General features: G+C 48.5%; 1 protein-coding gene across 1 annotated transcript in view; it reads left to right on the top strand.

The window, feature by feature from the left end:
* The window catches only part of PXN (paxillin), a 64285-nt gene that overhangs the window by 34310 nt on the left and 14892 nt on the right, over positions 1–15083 (top strand). Inside the window, exons 2-6 of the mRNA XM_065417592.1 lie at positions 1368–1594; positions 2119–2228; positions 7808–7947; positions 8142–8343; positions 9069–9204. Coding sequence (XP_065273664.1) covers positions 1368–1594; positions 2119–2228; positions 7808–7947; positions 8142–8343; positions 9069–9204 — 815 coding nt within the window. The remainder of the gene's footprint in view (positions 1–1367; positions 1595–2118; positions 2229–7807; positions 7948–8141; positions 8344–9068; positions 9205–15083) is intronic.

Below are 15083 nucleotides of genomic sequence, written 5' to 3'. Positions count from 1 at the left end.
AGCTGAAGCTAGCTGTAGCACAGAGAGAGGAAAATGGCTGAGAGATCCCTTGAAGGCTGTTGGTCTGCAGTTGTGGTGAAGGGGACGGAGATCCAAAGCAGTTAAAGGGGCTTCTGGAGAAGCAGCTTAATCTCCTAGTCCTACATAGGCTGCATTACTTTACTGGACTCTGGCACAAGTACTCCTGTTCTTTTTGCGGATACAGACTAACACGGCTGCTACTCTGAAACCTGGCAGCATTCTGTGTCTCTGAACTGTCCTGCCTGGTACATCTTGATGCTCTGGTAATGGAGAATGCCTGTGTCCCTTGTGGACCAGCTCCTCTCTTCTCTACTAGCCTTAAGTAGGTGTGCGTTGGAGTCTGTTGCTCCTCTGTAAGGCTGGGCACCCAGCCAGTGAGGCTTTCTTTAGAAAGCAAGTACAGTACAGACCTGCAATGCTTCACTGGAGTTTCCAAGGTGCCTTGGGGTGGGATCACAGGCCCAGCAAGCTGGGATTTGTCTGTGAGTCACTGCAAAGGGTGCTTGCTGTGCTTGGACTGGGCAAGGAGCAAAGTTTGCGGGAAGAAAGCCAAAATGGTGGGGACCCTTTTTCTTGCCCCATCTCAGAGGTTGAAGTGACTATTCTGATTCCAGAGAGGGTCTTACCCGTTGTGTTTCCCTCTGCCTGACGTGCTAGTGTGTACGTTTTTAGCTTTATGGAGGTTTTTTCTTCCCTTCAGAAATGTGTAAGCAGTCTCCACCCAGCAAGTTAAGAACTGTTTCCAGGCGATGAAATTGTATTTACCTGGCAGGCGCCATCCAGTTAACCGTTTGTGTGGCTTGCTGTATGCTGAGGAGGAATCTTGTTCCTCTGGGAGGCAAATGCTAGCTTGCTGCACTGATAGACCGATTGAAACTTTTTGAAAACTGATTGAAAAAGTCTCTTTTGTGCCGGTTCAGGCTCCTTTGATTCCAGAGAAAATCCTTTCCGGGGAACTCGTTTCCTGGAGAAAGTGGCACTCACGGCCATGTTTTAATGATATGGGGCTTGTCATTAGTCTGTGTCAATATCTGACGTAGATCTGTCCGAGTTCTTCTACTGCAAAGCACAATGAGACCAAAAGCTCCTTGCTGCTGGGCTGTTCCCCAGTTTAGCACAAAATCTCAGACTGGGATTTCTTCCGGCTACTTTGGTGCTTCTTGAAGTTTCCTTTTATAACAGAGATTTTACTGACCCACTTTCCCTGTCCAGTACAGTTTTGCAGGATGTGCAGTAGATCATCCATAGGGGCTGTAAATGTGACACCATCTGAATGAGGGGAAGAGGAATAAACTGGTGGTCTGCCTAGCCAAGACAAAAAGACCTTTCGTGTTTTTTCTCTGCAGATGCTTTGCTAGCGGACCTGGAGTCTACCACCTCTCACATCTCCAAACGGCCAGTGTTCTTGTCGGAGGAAACACCCTATTCCTATCCAACTGGAAACCATACATACCAGGAGATCCCAGTGCCCCCACCTGTGCCACCCCCTCCTTCCAGCGAAGCCCTGAATGGGACTGTGATTGACCCTTTAGACCAGTGGCAACCCAGTGTCTCCCGATACATCCACCAGCAAGTAAGTGTGCGATGCTAGGGGGAAGCGAAGGGGTCTGTGCATGTCTTCTGATCTGATGTGGAGCGTATCTAGGGTGCAGGAGATGAGGTGAGGGAGGGAGAGGATTGTGGGGAGTAAGGAGGAGTTTGGGTAATCAGCAGGCTGGCATGTGGTGAGGAAATGGGGGAAGTTTCCCAACAAGATGGAGTGATTGGGGGAAGGGAGAGTCTAGGCACCCACTTCTGTCTGGTTTAGTGATTAAATACCAGTTGAAGACCCATCATCAATGTTCCAGTGAAAACCACAGTACAAAAGACTAGTATTAATCATCCACCTTGCAGCGTATGGAAAGGAGACTGGGAAGTTTCCAACTCAGAGGCAAAATTCGTAGGTGAGCTAGAGGGAGCGTGAGACATGTTGCTTGTGCAATAGGGGTTGAGGCTGATCTGCAGCTGTTTGTTGTCAAGATTTGACCTGTTAACTTCACTGAAGTGTACGCATTTGTTCAATGTTCTCAGTCACCAATACAAATCTCATTTCTTCAGTCCCAGTCTCCTGTGTACAGCTCCAGTGCCAAAAGTTCCAGTGCCTCCGTTCCCCGAGAGAGTGTCTGCTCTTCTTCCTCACGTGCCAGTGAAGAGGAGCACGTCTACAGGTATCCTGCCCCTCCTAGGGAGATGAGAAGCCTGAATTGTGGTCGGGGTGGGCTGTGGGCAATAAGCGCTGTGACTCTGCTTCCAGTTATAGGAGGCGGGATAGATACTGACCCCACCCACCCTGTTTCAGTTTTACTGCTCAGGGCTCTCTAGAGTTTTGAGAACTCCTTTTTCATGGAGGTCATTGTTAATTTAGCCTTGTGGAAATGACTGTGAGATGGGAAAGCTGGTTTAATCCCTCCATAGGCAGGGTAGGAGGCAACATGATCCAGGGAATAGGGCAGCAGAGAATCAGAAAAAAATGGCTTTTGTTTCAAACTCTGCCCGTGACTTGCTGTCTGATCTTGGATAAGTCACTTAACCTTGCTGTGTTTGTTTTCCCAATTGTACAGTAACTCCTCACTTAATGTTGTAGTTATGTTCCTGAAAAATGCGACTTTATGAGAAACGATGTTAAGTGAATCGAATTTCCCCATAAGAATTAATGTAAATGCGGGGGGGGGGGTTAGGGGGAATTTTTTTTGCCAGACAAAAGACATTATATACATATGCAGTATAAGTTTTAAACCATTTTAAACAGTTTAATATTGTACACAACAATGAATGATTGTGAAGCTTGGTTGAGGTGGTGGAGTAAGAGGGTGGGATATTTCCCAGGGAATGCCTTGCTGCTAAATGATGAACTAGCACTTGGCTGAGCCCTCAAGGGTTAACAAGCTGTTGTTAATATAGCCTCACATTCTACAAGGCAGCATGGACTGAGGCAGGAGGGAGGAAACACAATAGATGCAGGGCAGTGGCTGCAAACACTGAACATGATGATGAACCCACGCTATCCAGCTAGAGCGCACCACTCCCTCCTCCTGACAGCACAGGCACGGCTGCACACGTGCTGACTTTCCAAAGTGCTTGGGGGTGTGTGCATGAGTGAGAGAGACGTGTGTTGCCCCTTTAAGTACGCTGCCCCCACTTCAAGTACGCTGCCCTTTTAACTAGTTCAGACAGGAAGCATTGGCTTCCAGCAAGCTCCCCCCTTTCTGTCCCTGAGCCCTGTCCCCCTCCTCCACTTTGTGAAGAAGGGGTATGGAGCGGGGGGGGTGGGGGGCAGCAGGAGCAGGAGGACATCCTGACATCAGCACCCTCTTCTCTTCCCCTCCCACCCCCCCCAAGCAGGAAGCTCCCGAGAGCAGCTCCAAGGCAGAGGTCAGGTCAGGAGCAGCGGGGGAGCACCTGAACTGCTGCTGGGCAGCTGCTGAGTCTCATACCTTACAGGGAATTTAGGGGAGCTGATGGGGAGATGCCAGCCCCTCCGGTTCTAATCCCCAAGAGGAGGAGCTGCTCTTCCAGGGAATCCTGCAAGCGGTGGACAAAGCAGGCGGCTGCCAAACAACGTGATAAGGGAGCATTGCGCAACTTGAAACGAGCCTGTTCCCTAATAGATCAGCAATGTAACAGCCTGTTCCCTAATAGATCAGCAATGTAACAACAAACATTGTTAACCGGGACAACATTAAGTGAGGAGTTACTGTACGGTAAACCTGAGCCTGCTCTGACTCTATGGAGGAACAGCTCCATAAAAATGCAAAGGATAGTCTCCTGTATCCCATGTTAAGCATCCTAGATGCAGTTTGTTAGAGGGGAGATAGAAGCTGCGTCCAGGGAATGACCAACAGAAATGATTCAGTTACTTGTGAACTGGCTGGATGTGAAGTGATTTGACTTATAAAATGACCTTGAATGAAGGAACAATCTGACTGCTCATGGCAAATTTATAAATCTCCGTGCTCAGAGAGGTCAGAACTATTTAGATATATCTTTACGGCCACAAATACCGCCCGCACTCTCATATTAGGAGACTGTGGAAAAGTAGCAAGAACAGGGAGACAGCTTTTTCAGTGTTCCAATTTCTGCTGCTGTTATTTCTTAAGTTAATATAACTCCCCCTGCAGCTCTAGGACCCCGAGAGCTGCTTCCAGCAGACTCCTCAAACTGCACAGTCCACCTGCTGTCTGGTATTTTTAAATTGCTGCAGCTGTGACTTTTTCCTGATCCATGACAAGTTTTAACCACATCAGTTCTTTCTGCTGATCACAGAATGAAAGCTGGTTCTTGAATTAGTACAGCAGCAGCCTGACAGTCCTCATTCTGGTTAAAGCCATTAAAGGTATATCTACGCTGCACTAAAACACCTGCAGCTGTCCCCTGTCAGCTGACTGGGGTTTGTGGGCCTTGGGCTATAAAATTGCAGGGTAGACGCTTGGGCCAGGACCCCAGGGTCCCAGAGCCCAGGCTTAAGCCTGAGCCTGAACATCTGCACTGCAGTTTTATAGCCAAGCGAGCCCAAGTCTGCTGACATGGTCCAGCCGCGGGTGTTTTATTGCAGTGTAGACATACCCTAAGGGTAAGCAATGTAAACCCAGGGTTCAGACTCAGGCTCAGCTGTGATCCCCTTCCATCTACACACAGATTGCACTAACCCAAGGTCCCAGGGCCCTACAGGGCTGAAAGGTCCAAACCTGAGTCAAGCTGGGACCCAGGGTTCAAGCCCTGTTGGTTTGCTGTGTTGATGCAGCCCCACTGGACTCCTGCTCTGGCAGTCTGCCAAAAGTATCCCACAATCCTATGGCTGATATTTTTGGTGGATAGTCAAGTTTTCCCACAGTGCATCATGAACAAAGGGCTAGAGTGGCCACATTTTGGGAGGGCGCTAGGAAGTCTGGGATTTGGGTGGCTGGACTCAGGCCTGTGTAATGCAGTGGAGACAGTGGAGCTCCAGGTTGGCACCCAGGGTTCAGCAATTCCTAACCTGAGGTTACAAATGCTGAAGCCCTAGATTAACAAACCCAGGATCTGTTAACCCGAGTTCTACTCATCCTGGTCTACATTGCAGTGTAGACACACCCAAACATGGATGCCCAGACCTTTCCCAACTCAAGCAGTAATGGCAGTTGCCAGGGGCATGAGAACTGCATGCAAATGGCACAAAATGGAGCAGTTTGCAGCTTCCCTTGTTTGTTTAATCTCGGGGCATGGCTGGCGGGTCCCAGCAAGAGGTGCAGCCTGGCTGCGTGGATCAAGATGACACGTTGCATACGGGGGTTACAACATCGGTGGACTTCACCTTCAGATTCAAGATGGGGGTAGCCACTGGTCGTATTCTGGAACTCCAGGGTTGTCATTTGTACTGTAGGCTTTGTGGAGTCCTAAAGCCTGTAACAATACCATTCTGATATGGCAGGGAGATAGATAGTGGGTGTGATTGTTGGTCACAGGACTGGCAGCCAGGAAGTGTTGATTTCTAATCCAGATTGGAAACTAACTTGTTTTGTGACATTAAAGAAATCACTTCTCTCTGTGCCTCAGTTTTTCCTATCTGATAAACTGTGGTAAACTTATTTCCCTCCCAGAGTGGTTGCAAAGATTAATGTCTACAGCACTCTGAAGATGCAAAGCACTACAAGTGCTAAGTATTGGTATGAAAATGGGGAGTGGGGGTGTGGAATATCCCTAAGGGATAAGTAGTATCTAAAACAAACATCACACACAGTTCTATATTAAAATAACATTAAATGTACATATTTAATGTGGTGGTATGATGGTCATTAAAAATTGTTTAAGTGGAGTAGCACTCTAGAAGGTAAAGGATTGTGTAGCAGTTTATTGGGGCTTAAAGAGAGACCTTATGCCTTGCTGGTGGGTTTCTGTCACCATGTACCCTGCTGTATGCTGTTTTATCACTTAGTAGTTAAGGAGGCTAGACCAGTGGTGGGCAAACTACGGCCTGCGGGCTGAATCCGGCCCCTCAGGGCTTTGGATCCGGCCTGCGGGACTGCCTCCGGTGGCGCCGTGGGCCCCGCGCTGTTCTCAGAAGCGGCTGGCACCACTTCCCTACCAGGGCCGGCTTTAGCAAGAGCGGGGCCCAATTCCTGGGGGCGGGGCTTGCAGCAAGCCCCGCCCCCAGGAATCGAGCCGCGCTCCGGCCGGGGTTGCCAGGCTTGGGTCCGGCCCGGCGCCGCGCCACGGGGGCCGGGCTGGACCCGGGCCAGAGCCGCTGGGGCCTGCGTGCTCGGCCGGAACCGGGGCCGGACTGGGCCACGCCTCCCCGGAGCCCTTCTCGCGACCCCTGCCACCCCAGTTTACCTGGTGCTGCCTGCCCGCCCCTGCTTCTTTTCAGACTTCCCGCGAACCTCTGATTCGCGGGAAGCAGGGGACGGGGAGGAGCAGGGGGCAGAGCGTTCAGGGGAGGGGAGGAGGGGGAAGTGAGCTGAGGGCGGGGTGGAGAGCTGCGGCGCGGGGCCCAATTCAGCCGAATCGGCTGAATCGGCCTAAAGCCGGCCCTGTTCCCTACGGCCCCCGGACCGGGGGGCAGAGGGCTTTGTGCATTGCCCTTGCCTCCAGGCAGCGCCTCCCACAGCTCCCATTGGCCGGGAATGGGGAACCGCGGCCAATGGGAGCTTCAGGGGAGGTACCTGGAGGGGCGGCAAGGGCAGCACACGTGGAGCCCTCCGCCCCAGCTCCCCGCAGCACTTCCTGGAGCGGCGTGGGGCCGGGGACAGGGCAGGCAGGCAGGGAGCCTGCCGTGGCCCCAGTGTGCACCACTGCCACCCTGGAGCCGCTTTAGGTAAGCGGCGCTGGGCCGGAGCCCGAACCCCGCCTGCACCCCGCCCCCCAACTCCCTGCCCTAAGCTCCCTGCCTGCACCCCAACTCCCTGCCCTGAGCCGCCTCGTACACCCTGCAACCCTCCTGCACCCCAACCCCTGCCCTGAGCCGCCTCGTACACCCTGCAACCCTCCTGCACCCCAACCCCTGCCTCGAGCCCCCTCCCGCAGTCCACACCCCTCCTGCACCCCTGCCCTGAGCCCCCTTTGCACTCCGCACCCCTCCTGCACCCCAACCCCCTTCCCAGAGCCCCCTCCCGCAGTCCACACCCTTCCTCTGCCCCAATCTCTTGCCCTGAGCCCCTTCCTGCACACCGCACCCCCTCCTACACCCCGCACTCCCTCCCGCACCCAACCCTCTGCCCCAGCCCTGCATACAATTTCCCCACCCAGATGTGGCCCTCGGCCCAAAAAGTTTGCCCATCCCTGGGCTAGACAGCAGAATGGTGGGTGGGGTATGTACTTCAGTTGCCTTCCCTTCCTCTAAACCAGCCATGCTTCACCTCTTCCTCAAGGAGGGAATTTCTTTCTTGTTTTTGTGATGTCAGTGGAAACAACTGACTTTCTTCTATGCTAGCTAATGGTTCTGCTTCTCTTCTGCATATCCCTGATCTGCAGTCTGTTAACCCTGTGCTACATGCAGCCATAGAAATCTTTGTTCATTGCTGCTATTGCAGAGTGAGGACACAGCTGATCAGCTGCTTTGTTGCTAATGTGCTCCAAGAATGAGCACCAGCTGATACTATGCTGAGTGCATTTATTGATTGTATTTTTAGTGTGTACATTAAATGTCTTGGGTTCCTGACAAGGTGCCTGTGGGGCTCTTGTTACAAAGCTTTCCCCAGACCCCACCATGCTTTATCTTTCACCCCAAAGGGGGGTGGCTCCAGTTTTACACTCCTCTTTTCCCTCAACCCAGTTTCCCCAACAAGCAGAAGTCTGCAGAACCATCTCCCACCATGATGAGCTCTTCATTGGGCAGCAACCTGTCAGAACTGGACCGACTACTCCTAGAACTGAACGCTGTTCAGCACAATCCCCCTAGTGGCTTCCCAACAGGTAGGAAGTGATGACCCATGTGTCAGTGCTAGGTATGTTGATGCCTGGAGCTCTCACCTCCCTCCATGTAGAAATCTCCCTGTAACTCTTTCTCCCCTGCCCAGTTCATCCTCCTTTTTGCCCTCCCCATATTGTACCTGCCTCTTTCCACTGTAAGTGAGGGTTTATTGACTCTTTGTTTCTTTTCCTGTAAGATGAAGCCAGCAGGAGCCCCTCCCTGCCCAGTGGGACTGGACCTCACTATGTTGTTCCAGAGAGCACTAGCTCTTTGGGGGTGAAGGCAGCACCCCCTACAAAAGAGAAGCCAAAGCGGAACGGAGGGCGTGGGATTGAGGATGTGCGTCCCAGTGTGGAGAGCCTTTTGGATGAACTGGAGAGCTCTGTGCCAAGTCCAGTGTGAGTACTGACCCAGCTGCTGTTCCCTTGGGTGCAGGGGGCATTGGGGCAGAGATGAGTTAGTGACTCCACACAGTTTAATGACAGCAGCTAGGGGAGTGCAGTACTAGCTGGGCAGATGGCCTCCTGTTTTCTTGGTAATGAGGGGATTTGCTCTCTCCAAACTGGGGAAGGTCAAGTAGGAAGTTGAAGATTGTGGCCATGTCTGCTTCTTTTTTGGGCTCAGATTTACTGCAACTGCCATTGAGTCAGAAGCTGCTAATGGTGGAAAAACAGATAAGTGTATAATGGGTCATTTTACCATTTGGGGATACATGTTCAAATCCAGATGGACCTATCCTCCATGAACGTATCTAGTTCTGTTTTGAACCCAGTTACGCTGACTGAAAATTGTCACCATCTGACAAAATAAATTGGGTGGGTCTCAGTCTAGTTCCTAATGGATGCTTGCTCGTATCACAAACTACCACAACTGCACTAATTGGCATCTTTGGCAGTCTCATAGAGAGAGCAAAGGGTTGGAAGTGCCACAAAAGCTGATTTCCTGGAAGGCATGTTGAGGCGTATTTGGGGTCCAAGTGTGGGGAATCTGGCTGTGCTGCTTTCCTTGCTGTAGCTGTCCTGGGAATAAACAGAATCCCAAGAGCTGAGGCTGTCAGCCTGGGATTTTTCACCACCACCACGTTAAAATGTAATGTGTGTGGTTTGGTTTTGTTTTTTATCAGCCCTGCCATCACTGTGAACCAGGGTGAGGTGAGCAGCCCACAGCGAGTCACCTCCAGCCAGCAGCAGACTCGCATATCTGCTTCTTCAGCCACAAGAGAACTGGATGAGCTGATGGCATCTCTCTCTGACTTCAAGGTGCCCAACCGTAATAACTTCTGATCTTGTGTTCTCCACTCACTTGTCTGTCATCCATTTCTACTGACCACCTCCTCTCCTCAGATCACCCACTGCAACCGCTACTCCTTGTACCAGTCAATTCTCGGTGGTGTATTAGTGCTGTCAAAGTGCTGCTGCAGGTGTGATGAAGTCTTATATCTGGCGTGGATAATGCAGAGACTTGTAAACTAAGTTTACTGCTCTTTAGATCTGTCAGGGTTTGCCCTAGTGTAGCATTCAAAGGACTAGGCTAATCTTCTGAAGTGGTGAGCAATAGATAGGATATGCTGATGCCAAGTGCAGATCTCTTAATGTCCAGAAGTCTCTTAGAAGCAGGGAGGATTTTCTGATGTAACTGCTGCTGTGTGTTGTACCAAGTGCTTAGCTAGCATTCAGGGATGTTTCTCCCCATGCCAAGCACTGGATCAAGGCAGTGCCTATCTCTGTCAACATCATGAGGGGAAATCCCAGCTGGTGTAGTGCCCATTTTTTTTGCCCAGCTGGTGTAGTGCCCATTTTTTTGTTCTGATTCAGGAAAAACACTTCATTGAAATAATGACTAACTGCACCTATGTTGCCCAGCAACACCAATTTGTACGGTATCTTTTGTGGGGGATAGGGAGGAGTGTGACAGTGTGTGATTCACAGTGAAGTGAAATGCTTTGTTGGTAACAGATAGAAGCTGAGTTCTTCTAAGTGCAGAGTCGATTGTTTTGGTGGGTTGTAATTTAATAAGAAGAACCCATCTATTTACTGGCAAAGACCAGCCTGTGCTGCTCTGGAGGATATCTCCTTTGTTGCTCTTGATTTTTCCCAATCAGGAAGATGGGAGGTGATTTTTGAGACTTCCAGGCAGATTTGGGCAGTAAAGATTTCATCTCAAAGGGCAAGAAATTTCCAGAGTTGGGTTGAGGTAAAAATGGGGTTGATGTCTAAGCCGTTTGGGGCAGGAGGATGGGAAGTGCTGCATCAACACATCTGCTGGAACATCTGAATTTTCATACTGGATCAGACCAATTATCCAGCTATTTCACTGGCTAGTACCAGCTGGTTCAGAGGAAGGTTGAAGGAAAAAAAAAAAGGGAATAACCTGCCCATGAGGGAAGTTGCTTCCTCAGTTAGTGGTTACCTTATGACCTGGAGTGGGAGGGTTTGTATCCCTTACATAAGATTTTTATATAGATAAATATAGATATGACACATGCTCACACAAACATTGGATGGTTTCATCCTTTCAGATGTATAATACTTTTTCTTACAATGCATAGCTAACCTGTGGAACTCATTGCCACATGATATCATTTATGCCACAATCTTAGCAAGATTACTAAAAGATTCCATGTTATGATTTTTAATATTTTGAATTTTACTTGAATTGAATCTCTCTTCTATTATGAGTGAGGGTAAAGTAGGAGTGCCTGATTTACCCTCTTTATAACACTCATTATTTTGTGTATTTCTACCATATCCCCCCTTAAGTCTTTTTTCCCCCTAATCCAGTAAAGTCCCAATCTTTTCAATCTGTCTTCATATGAAAGCTTCTCCAGGCCTCTGACCATTTTTGTCACCTGAATGCCCTCTGTTCCCACTGTATTTATTTATTTAGATGAGCAACCAGAGCTCAACAAAATATTCCAGAATGGGGGAGAGGGTACCATGGATTTATGACATTAGATTTTCAGTGTTTTCATTCCTTGTGCACCCTAACATCATTTGCTTTTTTGACTGCTGCTATGGGGGGGACGGATAGCTCAGTGGTTTGAGCATTGGCCTGCTAAACCCAGGGTTGTGAGTTCAATCCTTGAGGGGGCCATTTAGGGAACTGGGGTAAAAATCTGTCTGGGGATTGGTCCTGCTTTGAGCAGGGGGTTGGACTAAATGACCTCTTGAGGTCCCTTCCAACCCTGATATTCTGTGATTCTATGTATGGAGCAAAGGCTTTCATTGAGCTGCCTGTTTCTCGTAAGTGTTTACAGTTAATTTAGAAACCAGAAATGGGTGTGAGTACTTCACTTTAAATTTGGAAGGAATAATTTACATTATTTTGCATTTGTTGCAATGAATTTAATCTGCTATCCTGTGGCCCAATCACCTAGTTTTGTTAGGATCTTATGAAGTTCCTCAGAGTCTTCTGTAGTCTTGACTAACTTAATCTTGCATCACCTGCAGATTTTGTCACTTGGCTGTTCACCTTTTGTTCTCACATCAATAACATCTCTAGTCCAGAGCACTATTAACCTTCTGTATGTTGAAAATTGACAGTTTATTCAACTGTGCAGTTAGGGTAGAAAAGAATTCCCTCTTTGATAGCCCCAAGTCAGTTATTCAAGCCAGAGACAGGTGACTTAGAAGCTGCAGGATAACCTATTCAGCAGCCGTATGTTCATGACATTATTGTCAATGTTTAGCAAATAAAATCTCATTGTGGCTGCTGGCACTAAGCACAGGTATACACAAGTGGACTCTTGATGACTGAGAAACGTCCTCATGCAGCCTAAGGACTTCAGCTTTCCAGCCTTATGTGTCTCTTCTACAGAAGAGGCACTTGGGGTCGGGAGTCTGTAAGCCTGGGGGCTTGACTGTCTTACGGTCATTGGAAAGGCTGTGAGACTAAATATCCGAGCACTAGGAAAAGCTGCCTGGCAGGATGGGTAGTGTTTGGCAGGGCCGTTAGAGTCTCAGAATACTCTTGTCCCCCTTGCTTGTTTCCTAGCTGTATTGGTGGCTGAGCCCAGGGAGCAAACCAGAAAATTTGGACCGTGCATTTGGGTTTCCGAAGTTACCCTCGACAGCAAGGGTTAGGGACAGTTTTGTTTTGTTTTTTAAATAATTTTGGTTTCATAAATACAGTAACTCCTTGCTTAAAGTTGCAGTTATGTTCCTGAAAAATGTTACTTTAAGCGAGATGATGTTAAGCGAATCCAATTTCCCCATAAGAATTAATGTAAATGGGGAGGAGTTAGGTTGCAGGGAATTTTTTTTCGCCAGACAAAAGTCTGTGTGTGTGTGTCAGTCTCTCACACACACACACACACACACACACACACACACACACACACACACACACACACACACACACACACACACTGTAAGTTTTAAACAAACAATTTAATACTGTACACAGCAATGATGACTGTGAAGCTTGGTTGAGGTGATGGACTCAGAGGGTGGAAGAGGGTGGGATATTTTCCAGGGAATGCCTTGCTGCTAAATGATGAACTAGCACTCGGCTAAGCCAACAAGGGTTAACACATTGTTGTTAATGTAGCCTCACACTCTACAAGGCAGCACAAATGGAAGGAGGAGACACACTAGAGGCATGGCAGTGACTGCAAACATTCCCTGCGGAAACTGAACGTGATGATGAACCCACGCTATCCCGCTGGAGCACAGCACTCTCTCCACTTTCCAAAGGGGCGGGGGGGGGGGGGTGAGAGAATGTGTGTGAGAGACAGACACACACACACACTGTGAGTCTGTGTGTGAGAGAGAGCGAGAGAGAGACAGACACACAAACACCATGTGTGTGAGAGAGATGCACATTGCCCTTTTAAGTACGCTGACCCCATTCTAAGTATACTGCCTTTTTTAAGCAGATCAGCAAGTTGAGACAGCAGCTGCTGCCAGCAAGCTCCCTAGGTCCTCCTCTGCCCCCCCCCCCCCGCTCTGTGGTGATGGGGTACAGGAGCCGGGGGAGGGGGACACCCTGACATCAGCTCCCACCCCCCTGCACAGCGAGCAGGAGGCTCCAGGGAGCAGCTCCAAGGCAGAGGGCAGGAGCAGCACACGGCAGTGGGGGGAGGGACAGCTGAACTGCCGGCACTTGATAGCCTGCTGGGCGGCTGCCGCACAGGGAATTTAGGGGAATGGGGAGCTGATAGGGGGGCTGCCGGCCCACCCGGGTTCCAAGCCCCCACCACCTAGCTCCTTCCTGCAAGCAGTGGACAAAGCAGGCGGCTGCCAAACAACGTTATAAGGGAGCATAGCACAACTTTAAATGAGCATGTTCTCTAAGTGATCAGCAACGTAACAACGTTAACCGGGACAGGAGTTACTGTATGCAGTTACATTTCTGTGAGATGCTGACGTGCCTAACTGTGTATCTGAAACTTACAGCTACTCCAGTGGTGACGAGACTGCATAAACATCTCCATATCTATTTCTCTTTATTTCCATTATGAGAATGGCCATACTGGGTTAGATCAATGGTTCGTCTAGTCCGGTATCCTGTCTTCCTACAGTGGCTGGTGCCAAATGCTTCAGAGGGAGTGAACAGAACATGGCAATTTATTGAGTGATCCATCCACTGTCATCCAGTCCCAACTCCTAGCAGTCAGAAGTTTAGAGACCTCCAGAGCATGGGGTTGCATCCCTGACCATTTTGGCTAATACCCATTGATGGGCCTATCCTCCATGAAGTTATGTAACTCTGTTTTGAACCCAGTTATGCTTTTGGCCCTCACAACATTCCCTGGCAACAAGTTCCACAGGTTGACTGTGTGTTGTGTGAAGAAGTACTTCCTTATGTGTGTTTTAAACCTGCTGACTTAATTTCATTAAGGGGTACCTGGTTCGTGTGTTATGTAAAAGGGTAAAGAACACAGCTTTATTCGCTTTTTCCACACCATTCGTGATTTTATAGACCTCTATCATATCTGATAGTTTTCTTTTCCAAACTGACCAGTCCCAGTCTTTTTAATCTCTCCTCATATGGAAGCTGTTCCATACCCCATGTCATTTTTGTTGCCCTTCTCTGTACTTTTTCCAATTCTAATCTCTCTGTTTTTGAGATGAGGTAACCAGAACTGCATGCAGTATTCAAGGTGTGGGCATACTATGGCTTTACGATATTTTCTGTCTTATCTATCCCCTTTTTTGACTTCTGCTGCATATTGAACAGATGTTTTCAGAAAACTATCCATGATGACTCCAGGATCTCTTTCTTGAGTGGTAACAGCTCATTTAAACCCCATCATTTTGTCTGTATAGTTGGGATTGTTTTCCAATGTGCTTTACTTTGAATTTCATCTGCCATTTTGTTGCCCAGTCATTCAGTTTTGTGAGATCCCTTTGTAACTCTTTGCAGTTTGCTTTGGACTTAACTACCTTTAGTAATTCTTATATCATCTGCAAACTTTGCCACCTCACTGTTTATCCCTTTTTCCATATCCATTTATGAATATGTTGAACAACACTGGTCCCAGTACAGATCCTTGGGAGACCCTGATGTTTACTTTTCTCCAATGTGAAAACTGACCATTTATTCCTACCCTTTGTTTCCTGTCTTTTAACCTGTGACTGATCCATGAGAAGACCTTCCCTCTTATCCTATGACTCCTTATTTTACTTGAGCATTTGGTGAGGAACCTTGTCAAAGGCTTTCGGGAAGTCCAAGTGCACTGTATCCGCTCGATCACCCTTTTCCACATGTTTGTTGACCCCCTCAAAGAATTCTAATAGATTGGTGAGGCATGATTTCCCTTTACAAAAGCTGTGTTGACTCTTTCCCGACATATTGAATCCATCTGTGTCTGATGATTCTGGTTTTTTTACTGTAGTTTCAACCAATTTGCCTGGTACTGAAGTTAGTCTTCTCAGCCAGTTAATGGGCAGGATCACCCCAGAGTCTTTTTTAAAATTGGTGTCACATTAGCTATCCACCAGTCGTGTGGTACAGAGGCTGATTTAAGCAGTAGGTTATATACCACAGTTAATAGTTCTACCATTTCATATTTGAGTTCCTTCAGAGCTTTCAGGTGAATAGTATCTGGTCCTGGGGACTTTATTGTTTAATTTATCAATTTGTTCCAAAACCTCTTCTCTTGGCCACTTGTCTGTTTCTTGTCAACCTCCTCTGT

This window comes from Emys orbicularis, chromosome 16 (genome assembly GCF_028017835.1).
Source record: "Emys orbicularis isolate rEmyOrb1 chromosome 16, rEmyOrb1.hap1, whole genome shotgun sequence".
Lineage (NCBI taxonomy): Eukaryota > Metazoa > Chordata > Testudines > Emydidae > Emys > Emys orbicularis.
This window is presented reverse-complemented; position numbering and strand designations above follow the sequence as displayed.